Here is a 26,654-nt window from a genome sequence, read left to right as displayed (position 1 = left end):
GATATTTGGTGAGATTATATACTAAATATTAATATTTTGCATAAGTAGTTTTCACAACTGATTTCATTGTTTCCTTTCCTTTTTTTTTTTTAAGATTTTATTTTTAAGTGATCTCCACACCTAATGTGGGGCTCGAACTCACAACCCTGAGAACTAGGGTCGCCCACTCCACCGACGGAGCCAGCCAGGTACCCTTCATTGTTTTCTTCATCACATAGTATTACTTTCTTTAATTTATCCTTATATGATTCTGGGTTACTTTGTCCCAGAGTCTCGTATTCATATTGTGTGGTTTTAAATACTGCAATTTTGTAATATGTTCTAATATCTGGAAAGGCAAATCTGCCTTATTTATACTTCTATCTCAAAATGTTCTAACTCTTCCAGATGACCTTCATAATCAAATATACCCTCCAAATCATGTCTGATTTTAATGGGAATCATATTAATCCTATTTTGACTTTAAAACAGTCTTTCCATCTAGGAACATGGATGGAACATATCTTAATAATCTCATTTTACAGACAAATAAGTGAGGGCGGTCTGGTTTTTCTGACTTCCTCTCCAGTGCTCTCTCCACCCACCCTACTGCCCTTCTTTCTCTCCACTGGGTAAATTCTGTCTCCAGCCTGTGAGGCTCCAATCCCTGTGGACCACCAAGTAGCTCCTGCCTGGGGCTTGGGGCCTGTGCCCTGCTTACCTGGTGGGCAGTTCTCTAGCAGGTGGACAGTGAGGGTGGATGGGCTAAAGGTGGGCCAGTTGTCATTGTCATCCAGGATGGTGACCAGCAGGCCAGCTGTGCCATTGAGCAGTCCAATGTCCTCAGCCAGCAGCAGCAGCTCCAGGACCGGGGGTGAGAAGGCCTCCCGGTCAATGGTGACACCTGACTCCACTGTCACCACGCCTGGCACCCGGTACCACCAACCAGGGAGACACAAAGGAAAAGGGGTAGAGTGGGGAGACAGGGCAAGAGCCAGTCAGGAGGGGATAGAGAGACAGGGGCAGGGTAGGGGGAGGAGATGAAAGAGGAGCAGAGAAGACAACACAGTGACTTTCTTCCCCAGAGGCTCAACAAGCAATGTTTGTGGAGGGCCCTACGGCCAGTTCCCTGTGACTGTCCTCCCTCCAGGTACCCTCTGCAGTGTTCCAGAGTCTTGCCTACGATGAGGGGCCCATGAAGGAGCACTGACCTGCTCTGTTGAGACAGGTGCCAGCATATCCCTCCCTATTGTCACCTGTCACCCAGTTGGTCTCCTGTCCAGGACCAGAATGATGGGACATGGTCTCTGGGGAACTTTAGATGTGGTCTGAAGATAGACCTTCGGCTGCTTCCGGTTGATTAGGGGCCTGAGCCTCTGCCCAGGGCATGGGCAGATGGAGGGAGGGGGTTTGCCTGAGAGCTTATACACCAGCGGGTCCCTTATGTTGGCTCCAAGCTTCCTGCTGGGTCCTCCTGCCTGGCCCTAGGGGGCCTAGTCCAGCTGCAAAATGGGGGTTGGGAGGAATGAGGTCCCCACGGAGAGCCTGGATCTAGTGCTGAGAAGCGAGGCCCTAGGTTGAGCAATGGGTCATTCCCACCCTAGCAGGAAGACTGGAGCCAGGCTGGGAGTATGGGGGTGGCACGGAGGCCTCACCGGTGCTGTTGTTGATGTCAAAGAGGCCACTCTGGGAGCCCAGAAGCTTGTAGGTCACCACGGCATAGACGTCCAGGTCTGCGTCCAGGGCCAGGATGGGCCCGTTGAGCACCGTGAGGGGGGTCCCTGGGCCGGGGGGTGGAGAGGGGTCACTGCAGGGCCGACCTGGCCCCCGCCCTCCCCCTCCCCCACCCCTGCCCCGGTGAGCCATGGCTGACGATGGATGAGAGGGAGGGAGGTGAGGTGGACGGGGTGGGGAGGCCCTGGGCCGGGCTGCGGCAGCCTTGGCAGACTGACGCAGATGCCTGGGGAGCAGCCTCAAAGCCCTGCTGGGGAGAAAACACAAGAGCCGTGAGCAAGCCCCTCTGGCCCGCCTGGGGCGCGCCTGCCTTCCCAGCAGCCTTTGAGGGTCACTCCATGGGAGGGTCGGGGGCTCCCTGAGTGTGTGGGCCCTGTCTAAGCTATGCACATCCGGCCCCATCTGTCTGCACGTGTGTGCTCAAGACGCTCTTTACAGGTGTCTGGCTGTACCTGGCTAGGAATACGTGACACCCACGTGCGTGCAGGACTCCCATGTCCTCGGTCATGAGTGCACACACACGCGAGCGCCAGCAGGCCGGGGATCCCATGGTTGTGCACCTGTCTGACTCTGCAAGTGGGCACATTTGCACCCGGAGCACACTGTGTAGGCCCCTACCCATGTACCTATGTGTGTCTGTGTGCATGAGCCAACCCACACCTATGCCTTGACATGGGCACGTACTGGCATATCCATGTGTGAGCATGCACACAGGCAGGATTGAGAGACGGGGGGCGATATCCAGCCAGGGAGACAAGGAGCATCTTAGCTCATCTCTTTCTGAGTTAGAATCCAAGCTTCTGGGGCTGGGAGGCTGGAGGAGGGGTGAGGGGGCCTCCTCAGGGGCACAGGAAAAAGGAGATTCTGTTCCTCTGTATAGGGGGAGGCTGGCCAGTGTACTTGTGCAGGGTAAGGGCTAGGCTGGCCTATGTGGGGCGCCGTGGCCCCCCTCCTCTGATTATACATGCTCCCTGAGCTTCCAGAAGCCCCTAGGATGCCTTGTATTCCAGGGGTGAGGGAGTGGGGCGGGGTGAGCTTACCCCCTTCCTGGGTAGTCTTCATGCCTTAATTGTCCCTCTTGGGGGGGTGGTAATGGGGCTGCTTTCAGACCACTTTGGGGACTAATGATCACAGCTTTCTTTTCCAAGCAGATCTATGGCCTCTTTGGTTGGTCCCCAAGAGGTGTGGCAACCTGGGGCCCACCAGCCCCTCAGAGCTGTGCCCCTTCCTCCCGTCCACACCCTCTGCACCTGCCGGGTCTGTGTTCAGCCATGTGGCGAGGCCGCTTCCCCAGCCAGGCTTCAGCCGGGCCCCTATCAAGCGCAAGGGAGGTCCTCAGGCATCTGGGGCCCAGGTGGTGCCTGGCAGCAGCAGGAGTTCCCAGGGGCGTCTGGCACCTACCAGCGGGAGAGTTCTCCATCACCTCTGCCTGGTAGGTGCTCTCAGTAAAGAGGGGATGGTTGTCATTCTCGTCTGCCAGAAAGATCAGCAGCAAGTCAAAATCCTGAGGGAGGCACAAGGGAAGGATAGGTTGTAGGACAGGTTCTAGCAAAAACGCTCCGGTGGGAGGAGGGCTGAGAGATGGGGGGTCAGGACGCAGAGGTAGACAATTAAAAAGCCCCCACTTGGGGTCCAGACACCTGGGTTCAAGTCCCTGCTGTGCTGCTAGCAGCTCACTTGGTGGCCTTGGGCAAATCATGTCTCCTATCTGGGCCTCAGTTTTCCAGTCTGGCATATGGGAATCCTAACTCCTTCACAGAGGTATGGTGAAGTGACCAGGATGGATGAGAACAGCAGTTAATCATGTTCCATCTCCTGGCAAGAAAGGGCTTCTGGCAGGAAGAGGACTCTTGTTTTCAGACCCTGTAGGCCTGCCTGATGCTCCAGTCTGGGCTCAACCAAACTCTCCTCCGGTGCTGTACCTCACACCTTTCAAAAACCACAGTAGAGTCCTTATCTTAGAACCTCTCCATATCCCTGGATGCCATCCCATTGCAGAGCTGAGCAAACCAAGGCCCAGAGGTGGGGCAGCTATTCAAAGCCACAGGGCAAGCTAGCAGCAGAGTGGGGACTAGCCTCCCGGCTTCCTGATTCCCTCCCCCAGGGCTGCTGCTTCCAGGATGACCCAGCCCTCCTCCAGCACAGACAGGTGAGGGGGAGCTGAGAGCCGGGGGAGAAGAGGAGGAGGCAGGAGGTGAGAGATGGAAGAAAGGAGAGGAACACAGATGAGGGGCTTATACAGATGGGGGAGCCGAGGCCCAGAACGGGCAGTGAGTCATGCAGCCCATCAGAAACAGAGCTGAGAGGAGCCAGACCCAAGGGCTCTTGGCCAGGGCTCTGCCCCAGACCTCATGTGCTGGGGATAGAGGGTTGACTCTTACTCCCAAAGGGACTGCTTTGCAATACCCACCTCCTCTTAGCAAAGACATCCAACTTTCTTGGCTTTTGAGGGAAAGCCACCTGGAAAACGCAACCCTTTCAGAACCCAGAGTATGTGTTTGTGAGTGTATGCAGGTCCGTATGCACACACAGCTGTGGTGTGTGCTCAATTGTCAGTGGTATGGGGAGAAAAGATGACAGCTTGTGTTCTTTGAGTGTTTGCCATGTGCCAAGCACACCGTTGACAACTGTCTAGATATTGGCTCCTTCAAGTCCTTTCTACAACTTTGGGGTAGGGGTGGTCTTTATTTTGCAGAAGAGAAGAAAAATGGGGTATGAGAGAAATGTGTCAAGCCGCACACTCAGTGACAGGGAGAACTGGGATTTGAACTGGGCACTTGCTCACTCTGAAGCCTGTGCATCTAATCCCCAGGCATGCTGCCTGCCATCTCTGGCCTGCTCCCCTGTGTCCTCCAGCCTCACCCTCCTGGCTATGCGTGGGTTCTCCGGGTTGTCCTTCACGGAAATGGTTAGCTTGTACTCTGGGATCCGCTCGCGGTCCAGTGGCCGGTTCACGGTGATGACCCCTGTCTGAGATATGGAAGGCTGGTGAGCTGAGCAGCAACCTGCCCCTCGTTTTGGGCTCTGGTCCACAGATGCCCAGCTGCTTGGCCTGCAGCCACAGGGGCAGGTGTGAATTCTCTCCCTAAACTGCCCAAGATCTGGTCGAGAAGGCCATAAAAGGCTGGCAGGGTCTTGCCAGGGCAAGTGATCCACCAATGCCCAGTCTTGCTGTGTGAAAGGGGTGGGCCCCCTGAAGACCCTGCAGGGGCTAGGAGCTGGTAACACCCCAACAGGACAAATGAGGACTTGCTGGTGCATCTTGGAATGAGGCTCTGGCCCCATCTCTGCACACAGCAAGCCTTCGGGGTGACAGGGACCCCAGGGGTGGCTCAGCTGGAAATCCAGGATTCCATGCTACCCAGAGACCCCCATGTCCCAGCAGAGGGCAGAGGCTCGAGGAGGAAGGTGAACCAGAAGATGCCCAGACAGCAGAGCAGAAAGCCTCTAGGGCAGGGCCCTCTTCTTCGGAAGGAGCCCTGGGGCCTCCGTACCGTGGCATTGATGGAGAAGGCCCGCTCTCGGTTGCCCGCAGTGATGTTGAAGGTGAGGAGCGCATTGCACCCGCTGTCGGCGTCACTGGCCAGGATATGGGTGACGAAGCTGGAGACAGGGCTGTTCTCACTGATGGTGATGTTCATGGGCAGGTTCAGCAGCACGGGGTCGTTGTCATTAATGTCCAGCACTCGAATCCCTACCATCATCTGGGGCAGATGGGGGAAGAGGAGAAGTGATGGGCTCCGGATGAGGCAGGAGAGCAAGGGGATGGCGATTGCAAAGGAAAGGCGCAGGTGGCCATGGAGGAGGAAGACGGAGGAAGACCAGGATAATGAAAAAGGCATGAGGATGAGAATGAGGAGAAGCAGCAAGCAGAGAGGCAGAGCCGGGGCAGAGGGCAGGGTGCAAATGGCAGCGGGTGGGCACCGGGGCCAGGCCGTCTGGGTGGGGGGAGCTCTGCATGGCCCTGGCTGCCAGGTCCCAGGGAGCCCCGAGAGGCACTGGCAGCTCTGTTAGGGCCCTAAGGGTCAGGACTGGCTCCAGGTCAGCCTGGGGCCTCTCTGGGCGCAAGGGTGGGCATATATATATATATATAGAAATCTCTATGGAGAGTTCAGGGAGCAGTGAAGGGAAGCCACTGGAATGGGGGCCCTGGACTCACCGTGGAGCTGAGTGGGGGCACCCCCCTGTCGCGGGCACAGACGGTCAGGTTGTAAAAGGCGATGGTCTCCCGGTCCAGCTCCACATCCTTCCGGACCCGCAGCACCCCCTCCACAGGAGAGATCACAAACTCCCCTGCGTGTTGCCCCGGGGGAGGCTGAGTTAGCTGGGACCGGCCGGGAGCTCCGGAAAGCCCTAGCCTCCCCCCGCTTCCTACTACTCGCCCGTGTGGGGGGGATGGCTGGGTGCGGGGCCTCCTGGACCCCAGCTTCAGAGCCTCAGGGAGCCTGCCAAGGGCTGAGCAGTGCGGGAGCGAGGGGGACAGAGCAGCGCTAGAGGTGCGGGTGCTCACGAGCCTGCTTCTACCCCAGCGGGCCTGAGACCCGGGCCAGTTCCCTTCCCTGGGCCACGCTCAGGACACAGCACAGGGACTGACCCTAAGTAAGACGGTTACGTCGGCAAAAGTGGGGGCCCCTTTTGACACAGGCACCCTCTCACCACTACGGATCAGAAACGGGTTAATGAAGGTCTCGGGTACCCCGTAACGTGCCATTCCTTCCAGATACCATGTATTACCCCCAGCGAATGGCTTGCTCTTGGTGAGGGACCCCGAGTACGATAGAGCGGAAATGATGGAGGGCAGGGGAGCCCCAGCTGCCCCACGTACAGGCCTGGTCGGAGCCACAGCTGATGTGTCAACAGGCTCCTGCCAGGCCTGGGGCCACGTCTCGGCCTCTCGTCAGACCTGACTTCTTTCCTTTGATGTACTAGAAAGCCCTCAGCTGGCCCTTTGGCTCTGGTCCTTGTTCCGGCCTGGCCGAGGGGCCCGGATGTCTGAGAGTGTCCCCAGCAAGAGCCTCAGGTTCTCGGACTGACCTGGTAGGGACCTCAGAGACCATCCAGGCCCTCACGTCCTTCGGAAAATGAATGGAGAGTCCAGAGAAGGGTGACAACTTGCCTAAGCTCATTCCAGAACCAGTATTCGAAAATCCAGGGCTCCAGGTCTCAGCCCACTGCACGCACAGGGCAGTGGTCTTCCGGACACCGCCATCAGAGCGCACAGGGTGGGGGGTGCTGGGAGGGAAGGGTGGGGACAGGTAGCGCGTGGCGGGGAGGGCAGAAGGGAGCCCAGGGGGATAGGAGAAGAGCAGGGGAGGCAAGGGGACTGTCCCCAGGAACTAAGGACAGAGAGGAATGACTTGCTTCACTGTCCCTTTGATGCTTGGGGGCAAAGGCCCAGAGTGGGGCATCAACTTGCTGGTGGACACGCAGCATCTGGACGTGGGGGCAAGGGTGGAGGCCCGAACCGCCAACAATCTTCTTTGCCTGCTCCTTCCCATCCGGCCTCACCATCCCTGCCCTCAGCTCCGGTTGCTCTGACTATACTGGCAGCCCTTCTGTGGCCCACCTGCAGCCTCATGGGCTGTACCTCCCTGGATGGGTGCAAGCTATCTGAAGCAGGATTTCCTAAGCCTGACACTTCAAGGGCTCACAAGATCTGGGGATTCCCTTTCTAAGGGGTTTCCCAGCCCTGTCTGGGCCCCTGACCATGTGCCATCAGATGGCATCCAGCCCTGTCTCTAAAGCCAGCCACTGTCTTGAAGGAAGGAAAGGGGTTCGGAGAGCTCAGGGGGGCGGCCTAAGGCCTAAGGCTCTGGGGGCCTGGGCCTGGGCTAGACTCCCATGAAATCAGCTCAAGGATTGAAGATCGGGGAGGTGGGCAGTCCAAGGACCCCACTACAAATTATCCTCAGCAGCTTGCCCCCATTCCACTCCATCTGCACCCTGACTTCACTCCCATGTGCCCTTGGGCATGCTACTGAGCTTTGCCTCGATGTCCCCATATGGAGAATGGGCCAATCAAGAGGTGCCATTGCAGGGTTGCTCTGGGGCTGGACAAAGCCTGGTCCGCCTCATGTGTGCTGGATCTGTGCAGGTCTTGGTATCATTAGGGGGACCTGGAAAGGAAGCCCAGGCAGTGGGGGTCTTTCAAGAAGGATGAGGATGTGTGATAGGTCTGAGGAGTGGGCTTGACTGGGAGGAGCCGCTGGAGGTCCTGGGAAGGCCAAGGTAAGAGCCAGGGGCTCAAGGGGATATGGTCTGTTTCCCAGCTATTTCTTTTTTTTTTTTTAATTTTTTATTTATTTATGATAGGCACACAGTGAGAGAGAGAGAGAGGCAGAGACACAGGCAGAGGGAGAAGCAGGCTCCATGCACCGGAAGCCCGACGTGGGACTCGATCCTAGGTCTCCAGGATCGTGCCCTGGGCCAAAGGCAGGCACCAAACCGCTGCGCCACCCAGGGATCCCTCCCAGCTATTTCTTGACCATGGATCCTCTCTGTCAAGCCTAGTGGGCCTTGCAAAAACAGTGTCGTGCCTGCTGTGTCCCCCTCCAACAGGAGCCCCTCCAGGCTCAGGCTGCAGTGCTGGGACCTGGGTGGCCCTGGCATGTGCCTTTACCACTGGTGGGGCACTACACTGGCTCTCCACAGAAACAGCCCTGATTTGTAGCATGTCAAGTTTTCAAGGCACCACCATGGTGTCACTGAACCAGGAGGGAGGGGGAGCGGTGGGGGGGGGGCGTGGAAGCTGCGCCTCGTGGGAGCCAGTCACACCCCCAGCCTTCACTTGTCCAACCTGCAATGGGGCCGTGCTCTGGGACCCTGAAGTTATCTTTGGGTTTGGAACATCTACTCTTCCTTCCTGGGGGAAGCGGATCCCAAGCTTCTGTTACTCCTCTGTCTCTGTGTGTGTGTGTGTGTGTGTGTGTGTGTGTGTGGTGCCTCTCTGTCTCCTGCGACACACCCATAAGATCCTAAATTCCTATGGCTGACCATGATCATGTGTAAATTTAACCGGGAGGTTTTGCTCATGACTCCAAAGGCCCATGGCATGGAGGAGCCTGCAGTTTGCTAGGATACAGGTGTAAGCCTGACCCCAAAGCTGGGTGCAGTGACGGCCTCTTACCAAGAAGGGACTCAGCTGCCTGCCCAGCATGAAGCTTCGGCAGCCCGGCGAACAGGCGCAGGGACACCCGCGCAACCATAAAGCCTCTGTGTTTGTGAGAATAACACAGAAAGTCCCTTGCTCTGCTGGTGTCAGAAGTGGAAGGCACAATGCTTGGCCAGAGAAGGGACTTTTGGAGTAAATGGAATGGAGAGCAAGGCTCCCAGCCTCGCTCTAACAAAGTTTTAGGTTCTTGATTGCAAAGACACCCCAGGTGCTATGTTTGGTCCTTGGACCTTGCGTCCTATCCTTGGGCCAGTCCTTACCTCTCATCTCGGGCCTTTCCCTGTCTCTATGGTGACAGCTCCCACATACCTGCCTCCAGCAGAGACCTCTCTCCTGAGGCCCTGGCTTGAGCATCTAACCCCCACCTGACATCTCTCTCTCTCTCTCTTTTTTAAGATTTTATTTACTTATTCATGAGAGACAGAGAGAAAGAGAGAGAGAGAGGCAGAGACACAGGCAGAGGGAGAAGCAGGCTCCATGCAGGGAGCCCGACGTGGGACTCGATCCTGGGCCCCGGGATCACGCCCTGAGCCGAAGGCAGATGCTCAACCGCTGAGCCACCCAGGCGTCCCCCCACCTGACATCTCAAACCTAACGTCACCTCTTCCTCCTCACCTACTCCTGCTGCAGCCTACCACAAGCTGACTGTCATGCCCTCTCTCCGGTTGCTCAGACCGAAACCCCTCTGTCATCTTAGACTTTCTCCACATCGCATAAGTCAGCACATCCTGTTGGTTCCATCTTTGAAATATACCAGAGCTGTCTACCTGTCACCACCTCTGATGCCACCAGCCTGGTCCCAGCCACACCATCTGCAGCCTGAGTGATTGCAGCAGACTCCCATAGTCTCCCCCATTCCACCCCTTAGCCTCAATGGTCTTTTCTGGGCAGAGGAATTAGTGGTCCTGGTAAAATCTAAGTCAAATTGTGTACCTCCTCTGTTCCAAGCCCTCCCATGGTTCCCATATCACTCGGAGCTAAAGCCAGGTCCTCATCATGCTCTGTGGGGCTCAAGACATCTGGCGTTACCAGCTCTCTGACCTCATCCCTTCCTGCTCTTCCTCTCGCTCGACTTCACAGCAACATCAGGGCCCTTATATTCCTCTGTGAACATGGCAGGGCATGCTCTGGCCTCAGGGCCTTTGCACTTGCTGTTCTCTCTGCCTGGAATGGTCTTCCCCAGATGTCCACATGACCCACTCCTCCTTCCTTCAGGTCTTTGCTCAAATGTCACCTCCTTGGACAGGTCCTCCCTGTGTACCCTAAAATCACAGCTTTTGCTTGGCCCTCCCTGTCTCCTGGCTAAGCTAAGTGCTATGGAGTGTTTCTCCATAGCACTTAGCACCTCCCAGTATACTAAGTTAACTACTCAATCACTTATGTTCATCCCCTGAGTCTTCTGACTGGAACACATGCTCTCTAAGGGCAGGGACTTGTGTCTGTTTTGTACTGTTCCACATCCTCAGCACCTGGAACATGACTGGCATATGGTAGGTGCTCAATAGATATTTATGGCATGATCAATTAAGAATCAGGATGTTTCACAGAGATTTGGATTTCTAGCTTTTGTTTTGAAGATGGGAAGACCTAGCTCCTCTGGGCCAACATTTTGACATAGCCACGCTGGCAGGAGCTGAGCTGGGACCGTCACAGGCTCCATTGCTCCCTGCTGTCTTGCCTAACCCCCTTCCCCCATGTGTGTCCCCTGCCTGACACCGCCAGGCCTTTGAGTTTGGAATTCCTCCTCCAGGCCAACCCTCCTCTTCAACTGAGGACAGTCACCGAGGTAGCTGTGAAGGCTATTCATGGTAACAAGATATGCAGAAAAATCCAGGTGCTAAATGCATCCAGAGGGTCCTGAAGGTTTGGGGCAAGGATATTCATCCTCCCTCCACCCTGGAGTCTTTCCTCTGGGTGTGACGCAGGGGCATTTTCTATCTGATTCTCAAAGGGGCCTTTCTGATCCTCCAAGGCTCCCAGTCTCAGATCTCAGAATGTTCTCACATATCCCTGTGAAGAAGGGGAGGGGTGGGAGAAGAGTATACCCATCACCTTATGGGTGGGGAAACTGAGGCCCAGAGAGCTCAAGGCCACTGCTCCTAAGTGGGGTAGAGGAGAGGCCCCGGGTTGCGCCGCCCTCCACACCCAGCTCAGGCCCCACTCACCCAGAGGGTCTCCATCCACGATGCTATATTCCACTTGCCCGTTGGGGCCTGAGTCCTGGTCATGGGCCAGGAAGGTCCATACTCGGGGCCCTGGCTGGCCCTCGGTGACGTCAAATGGCCCCTCGTAGTCTCGGGGGAAGGTGGGCACATTGTCATTGATGTCATTGACGTTCACAAGCACCTGAGATGGTGGACAAGCTTAGCGGGGGCTGTATCCCACTTGCCCTGCGCTGAGCCCAGTTCCCTCATCTATAAAGTGGGTCTGATAATCCTGTCTCATGGAGCGGATGCAAGAATCCCCAGGGATCATGGATAGGGAGGGCCTTTCAAGCTATGCCTGTGGATAGGTTATTGCCATTGTCAGAGCCTTTTTATGGGCATCATATTATTATTAATAATAATGCTACAAACTTCTATTATTGCTGCACAATGGTTATTTCTCATCTGCTCCTCCCACACCCTGACAAGCCTTTACTATCTCCCTTTCGTGGAGGAGGAAAGTGAAGCTCGGGCCGGTTAACAGACTTGCCTAGTCACACAGCTAGGAAGTGGAAGAGCAGGGATCTGAGCTTCTGTTGGTTTGACCAGAGTTTGTGCTCTTCCCATGAGGGGGAGAAAGGCAGGCATCACTATCTGTCTGATAGATGCAGCCACACAGAGAGGTTCAGCAACCTCCTCAAAGTCACACAGCAAGTGTTGCTGAGCTGCCAAGACCAGGTCAGGGCTCTTGGATTTAGGTGCTTGTCCTGGACAATCTTTCCCTATTACCCTTCCCTGTTAGAGCTTTCTGAACCCTGTCCTCCCCCATGTTGAGGCTATGTCCCATCTCCCACCCACCCACCGTGGTGGTAGAGGTGAGGCGGTGTGACACGATGGGGCACTGGTCTGTGGCAGTGACAATCAGAGTGTAGCGGCCATGGCTAATCTCGTAGTCCAGCTCCTTGGCAGCACTGATGATGCCCTGGGGAATAATAGAGGGGACAAGGGTGGATCAATGGGTGGTGGGTGTGGGGCACCCCAGGAACCAGTTTCTTCAGGGGGTCCTCTCAGACCACTCCAGGAGATGTGCTCTGGCATCCCGATCATGACGGGGAGCCTCTGTTGCCATCCCATCCAAGCTTTGCATCCTTCTGCACTGGCTGCCCCCATACTTTCCCCTCATACTCCATCTTTGCCCTGCTCCCACCTCCCATGATGCCATTGAGGTCTCTTCCAATCCCCTTAGCCAGCTGAGCCTCCTTCTAAACCCCACCATCAGCTGCTGACCGTGTGTCTGTCGATATAGAAGGTGTTGATGATGTTGCCTGCGACAATGGCGTAGTTAACTGTGCCATTGGGCCCCTCGTCCAGATCTAGTGCCTGGATGGTGATAAGGCTTGCGTTGATTGTGTCCGGGCCCTCGTCCAGTAAGATCTCGTAGTAGGGCTTCTGGAACACTGGTGCATTATCATTCTCGTCCATGATGGTCACGTACACGTGCGTGGTGGCCTGTGAAGAAGAGTGTGGTCAGGTTCCTTGGTCAGCTGTCTAGAGGGACTGAAGTGCAGACAGCTGGATGTTCTCCTAGGCTGGGATCACTCAGCGTGATCCAATATGGTGAGACAAAGAGAGAAGGATGAGAATGTGGGCAGTCACAGGCTAGCAGAGGAGGAAATCACAGAGGCTCCTCCAAAAGCCAAGCTAGGTAACTGTTTAGGTCCAAGATGGCACTGCCATCCCCACCCCTTTACCTCTGCCCATGGCAGACATCACTAATCAACCGTGGCACTGCGGAAGCTAGATGCAACCTCATGATCCTTGTCAGCACAGCAACCTAGTGATTAAAATTAGCATAGGAGATGAACCTCAGTCACTACCTTCGGGCCACAGCTTCGGTTGGGTTGGGGCCTTACTGACCCTGGGCCTCTTGCCAGATCACCAAAGGCAAGGATGTCATGTTCTCAGCCCAACACAGTAATAAGCTTCACCCACTATTCATGGAAATGGAAGAAATACCTATTTTTGGCATTTTTAAGAGGCAAGACACTGGGTTTGGGGCAATTAAATGGCAGGATTTGTTGAACCGTGAAAAATAAAGCTCAGAGAACATGACTTCACTGCAGCAACATTTTCTGCCATATGTTCTCCTGCAACAGGCCATTCCTGGCTGATGCTTGGTTTAATCAGACCACATGAAATATCCAGCCAGTTGGAACTCAGTGATTAGCACTCAAGAACTCAGTGATTAGCACTCAAGAACCATAGAGACATGACTGAGGTGCACTTTACAAGCAGAGTGGATAAATGGGAGAAGGAAATGAGCTCTGTGCTGGTATTCTCTGTCCCTCGCGCTGCCCCCCTGCCATTCTCTGCTTCTCCACCTGGGAGGACATCCCCTGTGGACTGCCTCATCTGGGCTCCCTTCCCATCTGGCTTCCAGATGCGGTTTACCAACAGGAGGTCCTAGCAGAAGCCAGGAGGAAGGGAGAAAGAAAGGTGGGGCATTTCTTTCACAATTTTACAGTTGTGCCAGGGGTTGTATTTCTCCTGCTGGATGGCCCTTCTTCCATGGCTCCAGCTCTCGCTGGGCTCATGCCACCTCACCTCCTCTTATTGTCCTTTTGGATGTGTGGGTGGTAATGGCTTCCTGCAGTTGCTGCTCTATGGGTGCTTCACCAATCCTCTGTAAACAGTCCCCTCATTAAACTCTCTTCAGCTGAGCCCTGAGTGTACCATCTGTTTCCTGCCAGGACCTTGACTAAGACAAACCATAATTAGTGACTAATATTAGATAATAAGGTTATAATAACTGCAAAGATGTCTGGGTAGAGGGAATATGACTACTAGCCCATGGCCAAAGCCACAGAACAGAAAACAAGTGCTAAAAAAAAAAAAAAAAAAAAAGGCTGGATGCAGACAGCTCGTGCGTATCTTTTTCTTGGGGCTTTGGAACTCAGCTTGGGTGGTTCTGGAATCATCTCCAGAGGGATAGATGGGCAGAAGATGTAGAACCAAGAAGACTTTCACTGCCCCCGAGGAGGCAGTGAGTCCACTGAGCTGTAGCTGTGGATCTTGGAGGGGTGGGCGTTAGGTGGTTGCTAAAGTTGTTTCCAAAGCAGGTAGGGCTGACACCCTTGAGATGGAGCTCTGTGACCCTGGGCATATTACATTTCCTTTTTGGACTTTTTCTGTTAATAAAGAACCTGACTTGATAGTTACAGTTCCTTCTAGCTCAAACTTCCTGGGGTTCTGGTCTGTGGTCATTAGTCACATGGACTAAATCCCACTATCAGGGAGGCATTCTTCTGGGTCTTAGAATCTCAATGAATCTTTATTAAAACAATAATCACACAGAGAGGGGAAATGCATTATTTTAACATTTCTCAAAATTTTCTACCAGGGTAGAGAAGGAACTCGCATAAACTAAGAAGAATACTCTGAAGTGTCTTAAGAAGGAAATATCTTCGAAATCTCTCATGTTATCTTTGAATCCTCATATGGATTTTATCTTTTCCATAATGTGTTTGTGTTCATTTTTATTAAAAATGGTGGTGGGGATTTATTCCCCCAACAAAGTGCATGTGCATGTGTGCACATGTGTGCACACACACACATATGAAACACATACACACATATATAAAATACACACGTGTGCATTGCGCACCCCCATATATCAAATGTTAACAGACATAAAGGGAGAAATGGACAGTAGTATAATAATAGTATAGGACTTTAATGCCCCACTTGCATCAATGGATAGGTTATCCAGAAAGAAAATCAATAAGGAAATATTGGCTTTCAATGACATATTAGACCAGATGGGCTTAATAACTATATACAGAACATTTCATCCCCCTACTACAGAATACACATTCTTTTTAAATGCACATGGAACAATCTCCAGGATAGATCACATGTTAGGCCATAAAACAAGTCTTAATAAATTAAGAACACTGAAATCATATCAAGCATCTTTTCTGACCGTGGTGGTATAAAACTAGAAATCAATTCTAAGAAGAAAACTTAAAAAAAACCCCACAAATATATAAAGGTTAAACAACATGTTACTAAACAACCAATGGGTCAATGAAGAAATCAAAGAAAAAATAAATACCTTGAGATGAATGAAAATGAAAACACAACTTTCTAAAATCTATGGGATAAAGCAAAAAAAAAAAAAATTCTAAGAGGAAAGTTCATAGTGATACAGGTATACCTCAAGAAACAAGAAAAAATCCCAAATAAATGATTTAACGTTATACCTAAAGGGACTAGAAAAAGAAGAACAATCAAAGGCCAAAGTTAGTAAAAGGAAGAAATAAAGATCAGAGTGGCAATAAACAGATAAAGACTAAAAAAATAGTAAGGTCAATGAAATTAAAAACTAGAAACATGTAATATTCTGAGATGGAATTATGAAGAAATAGAAAATCTGAATAGACTGATTACAAGTAATAAATTTAATCAGTAATTTAAAAACTCTTCCCAAAACAAAAGTCCAGCACCAGGCAGCTTTGCAGGCAAATTCTGCCAAATGTTTAAAGAAATGTTGGTAGTTATCCTTCTCAAATTACTCTAAAAAGTTGAAGAGGAAAGAATGCTTCCAAACTCATTTTCTGAGGCTGATACCAAAACCAGGCAAAGACACCATGAAAAAAGAAAATTACTAGCCAGTATTCCTGATGAACATAGACACAAAAATCCTCAACAATTAGCAAACTGAATTCAACAATACACTAAAAAGATTACACACCATAATCAAATGGCACTTATTCCAGGGATGTGAGAATGGTTCAACAACCACAGAGCAATTGACTTGATACAGTATGTTAGCAAAATGAAGGATAGAAATCATATGATAATCTTGATAGATGCAAAAAGAGCATCTGACAAAATTCAACATCCATTGAGGATAGAAACTCTAAACAAAATTATATAGAAGGAACATACTTCATCACAATAAAGGCTATATATGACAAACCCACAGCTAACATCATCAATGGTGAAAAGCTAAAAGCTTTTCCTCTAAGATCAGAAATAAGACAAGGATGTTCACTCCTACCACTTTTACTCAATATTGGAAGTCTTAGCCACAGCAATTAGACAAGAAAAAGAAATAAAAAGCATCCAAATTAGGAATGGAAGAAGTAAAACTGTTATTATTTGCAGATGACAAGCTACTATATATAGAAAACCCCAAAGACTCCACCAAAAAAAACTATTAGAACTTGATAAATGAATTCAATAAAGTCACAGGATACAAAACTGACATACACGAATTGACTATTTCTATGCACTAATAACAAGCTATCAGAAAGAGAAATTAAGAAATTCCATTTATAATTACATCATAAAGAATAAAATACCTGAGAATAACTTAAACTAAGGAAGTAAAAGACCTATACTCTGGAAACTGGAAGACAGTGAAAGGAATTGAAGATGACACACACAAAAATGGAAGGATATATGTGATGCTTATGGGTTGTAAGAATCAATATTGTCAAAATGTCCATAATACCCAAATGAATCTATAGGTTCAATGCAATCTCTATCAAAATACCAAAGGCATTTTTCCCAGAACTAGAACAAAGAATCCTAAAATGTATACGAAACCACAAAAGACCCCAAATAGCCAAAGCAATCTTGAGAAAGAATGAAGCCGGCAAGATCATGACTCCTGGTTTCATGACTCCTGGTTTCAAACTATACTACAAAGCTACAGTAATTATAATAGTGTGGAACTGACACAAAAACAGACATACAGATCAATAGAATAAAACAGAGAAAAAAACTCCTAGGCATATATGGTCAATTAATCTATGACAAAGGAGGCAAGAATATATAATGGGAACAAATTTAAAATGTATTAAAGACTTAAATGTAAGACCTGGACCACAAAATTCCTAGAAGAAAACATAGGTAGCAAGCTCTTTGATATCAATCTTAGCAATATTTTTGGCTCACTCTCTCCAGTCAAGGGCAACAAAGGAAGCTTTTGCATGCAAACCATCAACAAAACAAAAGGCAACTACTAAATGGGAGAAGATCATTGCAAATTATACATCTAATATGGGATTAATATCTAAGATATATATAAAAAACTTACACAACAAACAAATAACTCAATTAAAAAATGGACAGAGGGCTTGAATAGACATTTTTCCAAAGAAGACCTGCTGATGGCCAATAGCAGGTGAAAATGCTATATGAAAATATGCTCAACATCACTTGTCACCAGGGAAATACAGATCAAAATCACAATGACATATCACCTCATAACTGTCAGATTGGCTATTATCAAAAAGACAAAAAAAATCACAAGTGTTCTAGATCAATGGAAAAGAACAGAAATCCTGAAAATAAAACCACAATTATATGGTCAATTAATCTTCAACAAAGCAGGAAAGAATATTCAATGGGAGAAAGACAGTCTCTTCAAAAAATGATGTTGGGAAAACTGGACAGCTACATGCAAAAGAATAAAACTAGACCACTTTTGGGGCCCCTGGATGGCTGTTGGTTAGGTGTCTGCCTTTGGCTCAGGTCGTGATCCCGGGATCCTGGCATTGAGTCCCTCACAAGCTTCCTGTCCAGTGGAAGTCGGCTTCTCCCTCTCCCTCTGATCATGCTCTCTCTCTCTCTCTCTCTCTCTCTCTGTGTCCCAAATAAATAAAATCTTAAAAAAAAAAAGAGAGAGACTGGACCACTTTTTTACGCCATACACAAAAACTCAAAATGGATGAAATACCTAAATGTGAGACCTGAAACCATAAAGAACCTAAAAGAGAACATAGGCAATCGTGTCTCTCACATCAGCCACAGCAACATTTTTCTAGATACGTCCCCTGAGGGAAGAAAATGAAAGCAAAAATAAGCTACTGAGCTACATCAAAACAAAAGCTTCTGCACAGTGAAGGAAACAATCAACAAAACTAAAAGGCAACCTATAGAATGGGAGAAGATATTTGCAAATGACATACTGATGAAGGGTTAGTGTCCAAAATATACAAAGAACCTAATTCAACACTCCCACAACAAATAATCCAATTAAGAAATGGGCAAGAGAAAGGAACAGACATTTCTCCAAAGAAGACGGCCATATGGCCAACAGACACATGGAAAGATGCTCAATACCTCTCATCAACAGGGAAATGCAAATCAAAGGAACCATTGTGCATTGTTGGTGGGAATGCAAACTGTGGGAAATAGTATGGAGGTTCCTCAAAAAGTCAAAAATAGGACTATCCTATGACCCAGTAATTGCACTACTGGGTATTTACCCCCAAAATACAGAAACGCTAATTCCAAGGGATACATGCATTTTTGCAGTATTGACAATAGGCAAATTATGGAAGCAACCCAGGTGTCCATGGACAGATGAACGGATGAAGAAGATGTGGTATATCTATACAATGGAATGTTAGCCATAAAAGAATGAAATCTTGCCATTGGGAAAACACGGGTGGATCTAGAGAATATTGTGCTTAGTGAAATAAGTCAGATGAAGAAAGAAAAATACTGTATGACTTCATTTATATGTAGAATAAAAAACACAAATGAACTAACAAAATAAAAGGTGAAAAAAGTAAAGGGGACTAGGGAGGGGTACAAGCTTCCACTTACAAAATAAATAAGCCATGGGGATGAAAAGTATGGTGTAGGGAATACAGCCAATAATAGTGTAAAAACTCTGTATGGTGAGTAGACTTATCATGGGGATTACTTCATATCGTATAAAATATCGATTCACTACTGTGATAGACACTTGAAACCAATAGAATATTGTTATGTCAATTATATGTCAACGAAGGGTGGATGCCTCCAGTGTTTGAGAAAAAAAATGGCCATATAGGAAGGCTGCTGTGTTCATCTCATGGTTCTGCATGGGCCTGGATGCAGCTATGAGCACTCCTCACCTGCCAGGAGCCCAGCGTGGAGTCCTCCCGAGGTGCCAGCAGAGCCTGAGGCAGGGGCTTCTTTCCAGCCTCGCTGATGGGAGCAGGAGTGCTGGCCTTTCCCACTTCCCCAGACTCCCAGAAGTAGGTCTAACCATCATGCAGGTTTCAGGGGTTACCCCACAGAGCCCCCTTCTTTCTGTGACCCGGCCTGAGGGTAGGAGGGAAGGGGAGGGGTCTGACTTTCTGCAGCCTCTGGAGTAAGGAGGAAGTCAGTGCCCCAAAGGCCCTCTCAGCTGGGTCCTTCCTGCCCTGGCACTGAAGAAACAGTGCTTGAGGTTTCTGGACCATGCCCACACCTTAGGCAATGCCTGTGTCTCACTCTGATGCAAGCCCAGGAGGCACACCAGTGGGCAGTGTGGTGGGGAAGAAGGAAGTGGAAGGAAGCCCCACTGGGCCCCCAATCAGGTATTCTGGCTCATGGGGGGAGGGGATGGCTGGGTAGTTGCTTCCTTCCTGCTAATCCCGGATCTGCACTCTTTATCTACCTTCTAGGCCTTGGGGCAGAAGGAGTCTGGTCTCAAGGGTGGCCTGGGTGAGGCCAGGCCAGGAAGGGATACAAGGAGAAAGGTCAGGTGCTCTAGGGTCTCACCCTTCAGTGACCCCACCTCATGTCTGTCCAAGGCTGGCCGGGGGGGGAAGAGGGCCCAATCTCCACCTGATTTTACCTGGCTTTCTACCTCCTGTGGGTGGAAGAGCTCACACTCTGCCAGCAGGAAAGGCCCTGGGCTGTTTCCCAAAGTGGAGTCACAAGGTCAGGATCGTGATGAAGTACCCACTTATGTCCTGGCGGTCCCCGGGGCTCCCATCTCAGGGGGACTGGGCCCAGGCATTGTCACCTAGTACTAAAAGCCTTTCCTCTGTATCACTTTTCTGCCCCAGGACTGAGCTTCCAGGAGAGCCTCTAGCCAGGATAAGGTCAGCCATGGGGCACCCCGAATTCCTGGCTACCTTTCAGTTCCACTGATCCCTAACCCAGATGGACTCTAGTGGTCCTCTGTCCTTCAGGCTTGGGTCACATGAGCTCAAGATCCCTAATGGGCCAGCAAAGTCCCGGGAAGCTTCTGCAAGGCTGGGGTAGACGGTACAACAGCTGTGCCCACCCCCCTTCTCCTGACCCCTGGTCTTAGGCACAGCCACCCCAACTCCTCCATTTAGGAAGCCACTTGCTTACTTCTCGGTTTTTTCATTCAGATAAGAGTGCTTTAGACACCTTCTTGGTGCCCACTTTTGTGCCAGGGACTTGGGAACCTCAGGCAGAGCAGCTCACAGTCTAGCTCAGGAGGGCAGATCTGTCCAGGTGCAGATCAGCTGGTTGGCAACTGGGGTGTGAAGAGTGAGGTCTGGAGCGGTGCTTGCCAGGGAAGCTCAGGACCCCTGGGGAAGGGGAAGGATTTGAATTGAGCCCTGAGGGAGAGGGGGAGGCCAGTGCAGGAGCAGAGGACTGAGGGGGTTGTTGCATGACGGTCCTGTGGCTATCCAGGGCACAGGGAGCTAGAGAGGGTGCAAAGTGGGAAGCGATGCTGGGGCCTAGAGGGAGAGGAGCCCTGATGATTTCCCACGGGACACGCTGCCAGATGCACACGCACATGCATCTGTAGGGGTGCCAGGGCTGCTGTGTACCCCTGCACCTGTGCCACGTCTGTGTCTGTGTGTGTGTGTGTGTGTGTGTGTGTGTGCATGCACCAGGGTTTTGCAGGCTCTGGGATCTACAGTCAAGTCGGCTCCCACTTGCCTAGCCCTTTGCAAAAGTTAGATTTCCTTCACTCATTAGCTCATTCATTCATCCCCGGGCTGGCTGGAGGGTGCTGGGGACAAGTGCTTGCCCCCAGACAACTCAGAGGCTGCTGGGTGAGGTCAGACACAACCCGCGATGGGGACGCAGCCTGCTGAGTTGGGGTGACACCGTCCAGCCTGCGCAGCAGCACGGCCCTGGGGGGGGGGGCGTGGGAGAGAGCAGCCGCGCGGAGCGCACAGGCCAGGCGCTGCCTCCCCTAGAGGCGGGGAGCCCGTGAGTCACCGGGGAAACCCCTCCCGCGGGGCCGCCGGCGAGGCAGTTCCCCCCACGGCCCCCCGGGGGCGCTGCGGGGCGGGGGGCGGGAGCCGCGGCTGTCGGAGCCCACGGAGCGCTCGGCACTCGCTCCGCGGAGGTCTCCGCGCCGGCCGTGCGCGCGGCTCTCGGAGCGCCAGCAGCTCCCCTGCGCGGCCCGCGCCCGCCCGGCCGGGGCTCCCGGGCTCCCGGGCTCCCGGCGCCGCCCCTCGGCGACATGGGCGTCCCGCTGGGCCCGGAGGCCGGCGGCCGGCGCTGGGGGCCTGTGCTCCTCGCCGTCTTCCTGGCCGCCTCCCGAGGTAAGGTCTGCAGGAGCTGCGCGGGCGGGCGGGCGCGGGGAGGCGCCCCGGGACGACCCCGCGGGGGAGGGGGTCGCCGCGGAGCCCCCCCCCGCCCCGTCTCCTCCTTGCGGGGCGAGCTCTCCCTGGGCGGCGGCACATCCGCGTGTTCTGACAGCTGCCCCAGCTGCTGCCTGCGGGCCCCTGGCTGCCGGGAGCCCCGTGCGGGAGTGGCTGCTGCGGCGCGGGACACAGACACACAGACACGGCGGGGACAGCCCCAGCATTTTCTAGGGGATGCCTCGGGCTTTTGACACCTGTGGCATCTCCTTGCCCCTTCTGCCTCAGGGCTCCAGGGACTCACTGGTCTCTGCGCCCTGCTCCCTGGGGACCCTCCTGGTTGAACCCTGGGGTGGGGGCACTGGCCCGCTCCCAGATGCCGGCGCCCACCTGTCCTTATACTGAGGGGCTGCGAGCTGCGAGCGGAGTGGTCAGCTGACTCCTGGCAGCCTAGCAAGGCTGCAGCTCAGGGACCGGTGTGGGCGCCCCAGGAGAATGTGGGCCACTTTCCAGACTCAGCCAGGAGCTCCCGCTCTGGGTCCCCGGGGTAACTTATGGCATCTTTCTGGTTTGGGTTTCCTCAGCTCACGGTCAGAAGCCCTACACCAGGGAGGCGCCACTTTCTTCTTCCAAAGTCCAGACTGTCACAGCTCCAAGTGGAATCCTGGCCAGGACTCAGGGGCTCCGGGGTGGAGGTGCGGGGGCAGAGGTCGGGGTACCCCCAGCCTGGTTCTTGCGTGCCCAGCACTGGAGTGGCTGGATCTCAAGGGAAGAGGGGGCCAGCAGGCAGCCTGTGAACTACACTTTGTGGGAAGGGCCCAGGGAAAGCTTGAGTCATGCCGGGAGTCAGAGAGGCAGGAGGAAGGTGGGGCGCTTGGCACAAGGACGCAGTGGGCGGGTCAGAAGAAGAAAGGAGGGGGGGCACAGGGTCAGAGCAAGAGCAGGGAGTGGAGAGAGCCTGCAGTGTGCCTTGCAGACAAAGTGGGTGCCTGTAGGCAGCTGTTATCTCAGCTCCGCGCTGGCCTCTGCTAAGGAGGAGGGAGCCCACACCCCTCACACAGAGCTGCCTAGCCCTGGCCTGGAGTCCTCCTGGGATAGGGGAGGCAGTCTTGGCACCAAGGCCACACTTCATGGCAGGACGTGGCTTCCAGAAAAAGCAGGGGATGGCAGCAGGCAGGAGGCCAGCAGTGCATGCACCAGGGAGCACCTGCCCTGCCCCTTTCTCCGCAAGTGACCCCGAGAGGTCCTTCTGTTTTCCTGCCTCTTCCCCTGCCCTCCCCTGGCTGGGCTGCTCTCTGTTGGGCAACCCCAACTGGGGAGATTGAACTCTAGAGAGCTAAGGTACCCAACGTCACAGAGTAGCTGGTCGCCGCGAGGCTCAGAGCCCTCGCTCCTTATGGTCTACCTGGCCAGGAGCCTTCTCCCCTCGAGGCCTTGGCTACTCAGAGAGCTTGGCACTCCGAAGGGCCAGCTCTTCCTGGGCCCAACTCAAGGACATGATTAGGCCTCTAAGCGGCTTTCCCCAGAAGGGGATCAGAAGCATTCTCTTAGCTTGCAGCTACTCTGGGACTCAGTATTCTTAACTATAGCATGGGCGTGCTAATGAATATTCACTCTGCCCAGGACAGTGTGTAACAAGTGGCTAACGGACAGGGGGCCTGGTCGCAGGCACCATCAGGTGGGACTGTGGGTCGGAAAGACCTACTTGCTGGCCTCCTGAGGTGCTGGGCTGCCTTGGGCAGGACTGCTCAAGGTCAAAGCCTTCATGTCTGGGAAGGTGAGGTGGAGGTGGGTATGTAGGCCTGTCTTCTAAGCTCTGCTGAAGGTGCCCCTTTCCTGGGCCTGACTCAGGGGGAGACGGGTAGAGGGAAGCACCTCCAGAGCCAAGGCCCATAGACCCCAAGGGTGGAACACTCTTCCTTCCCAAAAGGCACTCCTAGGACCTGAGGGAGTTCCTGGCCTCAACATGTCCTTATAGGCTGACCCAGGAGGCCCAGATTCTGGGACTAGCATATGGAGGTGCAGTGAGGTTAAGGAGGGGAGACCCTATCTTCCCCTTCATGGTAAACAAGACTGCGGGGCTTTGTTGAGTAACCCAGTGGTGCAAGCCTATGATGCAGCAAAGGTCAGCTCTTAGGAAATCTACTATCTTCTGTCTAGAACCTTTGGGGTGGCCCCAGAGGCCAGCCCATGGGCATGAGGGGGCATCTACCCAATGCCAGGGATCCCCAGTGGGGCTGGTCGTTCCTGTCCCCCTGTCCCCCACCACCACCCAAGCAGGCCAAAGATCACCTGCCGGGGCCTGATCTCCCTGGGAGAAGGTGGCTCAGGTGGGAGGGACAGTGCTGGGAAGCTGCAAGAGGCCATCTCCCTATATGCATACACATATGGACCTTGGGCCCCAGCAGATCAAGGGAAAGAAGGAAGGACTCCTCGGTGCCCATCTGGCCTATAGGCAGTGACCCCTTTGACCAGCACTGACAAAGCCCCACATACTGAGCTTGAGGTCCCCAGTTTTAGGTCGACTACTCACCCAGGGGCAATCTGGCTTTCCCTGGGCAGGGTGAACCTGGGATTGGCAGTGCACTTTCTGCTGGACCCGTGCGTCCCCTTAGCAGCAGCACCGGCAGGCCCCAGGCCTTGCTGATGGCACTCTGTATGGGAATGGCGGAGCAAGGGACCTGGTGTTGAGTGCCTTGTATGCTTCCCATACAGTCCAGTCACTTAACCATCTGGTCTGGGGAGTCAGTTCCATCTAGGTTCCAATTCCAAGATGGCCATTTACAGGCTGTGACTTTGAGCAAGTTACTCAGCATCTCTGTGCAAGTGCCTTCATCTCTAAAATGGGATGATGACGGCCCCTCCTTCAGGGGCCTGCTGTGAAGAGTCAGTGTGCAACCTCAGCACTGTGCCTGGTGTCTGAGCTCGCTCTTGGCTTTCTGAGGCCACATGCCATTGGCCCTCCATCTAAGTTCCTTGCTGCCTGCAGAGCCCGGTGGAGAGCTCAGGGCATGGACTCGAATATTCCCAGAGGATGCACAGGTCCAGCTACCTGTAGGCACCTACAGGCACTTGGGAGTGTGAAACGTCCATGGAGGCATCTGCAGATTCTCTTCAAGGTCCCCAGAGATGGGGGCTTTTTGCACTTTCAAGGCCACCAGGTCAGCTTGGGGTTTGGTGGTCAAACTGGGGTCTTTCCCGCAATTGATCTTTTTTTTATTTTATTTTTTTTTTTATTTATGATAGTCACAGATAGAGAGAGAGAGAGAGAGGGAGAGACATAGGCGGATGGAGAAGCAGGCTCTATGCACCGGGAGCCCGACGTGGGATTCGATCCCGGGTCTCCAGGATCGCGCCCTGGGCCAAATGCAGGCGCTAAACCGCTGCGCCACCCAGGGATCCCCGCAATTGATCTTTATGTTTAGCCTATTTGTTCTGGTTGCTCACTCCCAGCAAGTGGATGAGGTCCCCAGTTTGGGGCTGCCGCACCCATCCATCATTCAGTAATGACCTTTCTGTGCTTCTGCCCAAGCAGACCTCATCCTTTAAATGTTCCACATAGGATGCTATTTCCTGTGGGGTCCTGGGGGGTCAAGTCCTGCCTCTGTTGTTCGCTCCCTATGGGACCGCGAATGCACCCTCTGAGCCACAGGGAGGCTGGGTGACATGGTTTCAGTGAGGCTGCCCCCCTTCTGAAGGGGAGTCCCAGGAGAGTACTTCTTGAGCTTTAGCCTCCTACTCATTACCTTTGGGATTTCTTTTCTTTTTTTTTTTTTTTTTAGATTTATTTATTTAAAGAGACACAGAGAGAAGCAGAGACATAGGCAAAGGGAGGAGAAGCAGTCTCCATACAGGAGCCCAATGTGGGACTCGATCCTGAAACTCCGGGATCACGCCCTGAGCCGAAGGCAGGTGCTCAACCGCTGAGCCACCCGGGTATCCCACCTTTGGGATTTCTGAAGCATCTATCTATCCTATGTACTTAGTTTTTCCCTCCAATCAACTCATTCTTTTACTTAAGTAAATAGATTTTTTAAAAGGAAACTTTCTATCACTGCCACCAGTGGAAAGCCAGTATTATTGCCATAAATAGAACAAAATCATACAAGAACACAATAAGAAAACCAAATAAGGATATTAAATTCTAGCTAGAAACTATAGCCTGGGGAAGGCTCTGAGCCTGAAACCTGCCGGCCCTTGTTAAAAACAAACCAAACCAAACCGGGGGGAGGATAACCTTCTATGTGATTCGATGCCATTTAATGACATAAAACTAAAAGTAAAACCATCTCTGCTGCAGTCACCATCAGCTCCTCCCCCCATCACTGCAGAAGCAAATTCACCACTGTGCGGACTGGTAGCTGGTGGCAGGGGACGGGTCAGCTCTCCCAGAGGAAAAGAAAGAGAGCAGTAGTCCCCAGCCTAAGAGGTCAGGGCAGGGTCAGAGGGCCTCTCTGGGCTTCTTCCAGCCCCCGATCCTCCCAGCCTGTTGCCTTCCTCAAATAAATACACTGTCCAAGTAAATACAGTAGCTCCAGCTGGGGCCTCTCTTCCGTTGGGACCAACTAGCTATCCCAGTAACCACGGGGGACGGAGGGGGAGAGGGAGAGAGAGAGCTTATAGCAAGCTGGGCCTTCACTGGCCCGGCCATCTGTCCATCCGCAGGAAGGCCATGCGCCCTCCAGTCGGTCCCAGGCTACCTCTCGCGTGAGTGTCAGCCACCACGGGCAGCCTGCGTTGAAGACAGGGCACAGAAGACTGGAACGTGGACCTTAGGAAGTCCTCCCAGTACTGACCCTGGAGGGAAGCTGGCTAGAGCTAGTGTTCCCGGCTGCAAGCAGTCATCCTCGGGGAGGGCCTGGGGAGGCTGGGAAGGAGTCGTCCAGAGGAGCGTCCATTGGCAGGGCGTCTGGCCAGCTGCCCGGGCCCTCTCCAGGGAGGCGCGCCGGCCCACGGCCTCCAGCCCCGGATGCACGGATGCCTTCCCAAGGTGCTGGAAGTGCTGCTTCCTCCAATAGAGCCTGGCTTCCCCTTCCCAGACTCCCTGGTCTGATGTGAATGGACACTTCCTGCGGGGGCAGGTATCAATAAACACATCTGAGATGCCCTTTGTCCTTGCTGGCCCCAGACCCCAGGGGCTGACCTGCCGGCCCAGCCCCTCGCACCGGGGGCACTTCCTGGTTGGTCCTTGCCTCTGTTTCCCTCTGTGCTCTGCAGCTTGATAAAGACAGGACCGAGCCCTTCCCTGTACCCTCCGCGGACTGTCCTGGGGGCCAGGGCCCG

General features: G+C 52.8%; 2 protein-coding genes across 6 annotated transcripts in view; one reads left to right on the top strand and one right to left on the bottom strand.

The window, feature by feature from the left end:
• The window catches only part of LOC140631983 (cadherin-23), a 78,113-nt gene that overhangs the window by 21,897 nt on the left and 29,562 nt on the right, over nt 1-26,654 (bottom strand). For all 4 annotated transcript variants that reach the window (XM_072823484.1, XM_072823487.1, XM_072823485.1 and 1 more), the window contains exons 5-13: nt 12,316-12,537; nt 11,891-12,010; nt 11,050-11,230; nt 5,873-6,006; nt 5,208-5,417; nt 4,576-4,683; nt 3,115-3,217; nt 1,635-1,760; nt 701-904 (exon numbers count right to left, since the gene is read on the bottom strand). In XM_072823484.1, the coding sequence (XP_072679585.1) occupies nt 701-904; nt 1,635-1,760; nt 3,115-3,217; nt 4,576-4,683; nt 5,208-5,417; nt 5,873-6,006; nt 11,050-11,230; nt 11,891-12,010; nt 12,316-12,537 (1,408 nt within the window). The remainder of the gene's footprint in view (nt 1-700; nt 905-1,634; nt 1,761-3,114; nt 3,218-4,575; nt 4,684-5,207; nt 5,418-5,872; nt 6,007-11,049; nt 11,231-11,890; nt 12,011-12,315; nt 12,538-26,654) is intronic.
• The window catches only part of VSIR (V-set immunoregulatory receptor), a 31,456-nt gene continuing 24,096 nt past the window's right edge, over nt 19,295-26,654 (top strand). The window contains exon 1 of one of the 2 annotated variants that reach the window (XM_072823491.1): nt 19,295-19,391. In XM_072823491.1, coding sequence (XP_072679592.1) covers nt 19,310-19,391 — 82 coding nt within the window. In that variant the 5' untranslated portion in view covers nt 19,295-19,309. Of the gene's footprint in view, nt 19,392-21,183; nt 21,333-26,654 lie in introns of those variants that run through there. The other variant, XM_072823490.1, reaches the window with a different exon arrangement.

Source organism: Canis lupus, chromosome 4, assembly GCF_048164855.1.
Source record: "Canis lupus baileyi chromosome 4, mCanLup2.hap1, whole genome shotgun sequence".
Taxonomy (NCBI): Eukaryota; Metazoa; Chordata; class Mammalia; order Carnivora; family Canidae; genus Canis; species Canis lupus.
The sequence above is the reverse complement of the archived record's forward strand: the minus strand, read 5'-3'. Positions and strand labels throughout refer to the sequence as shown.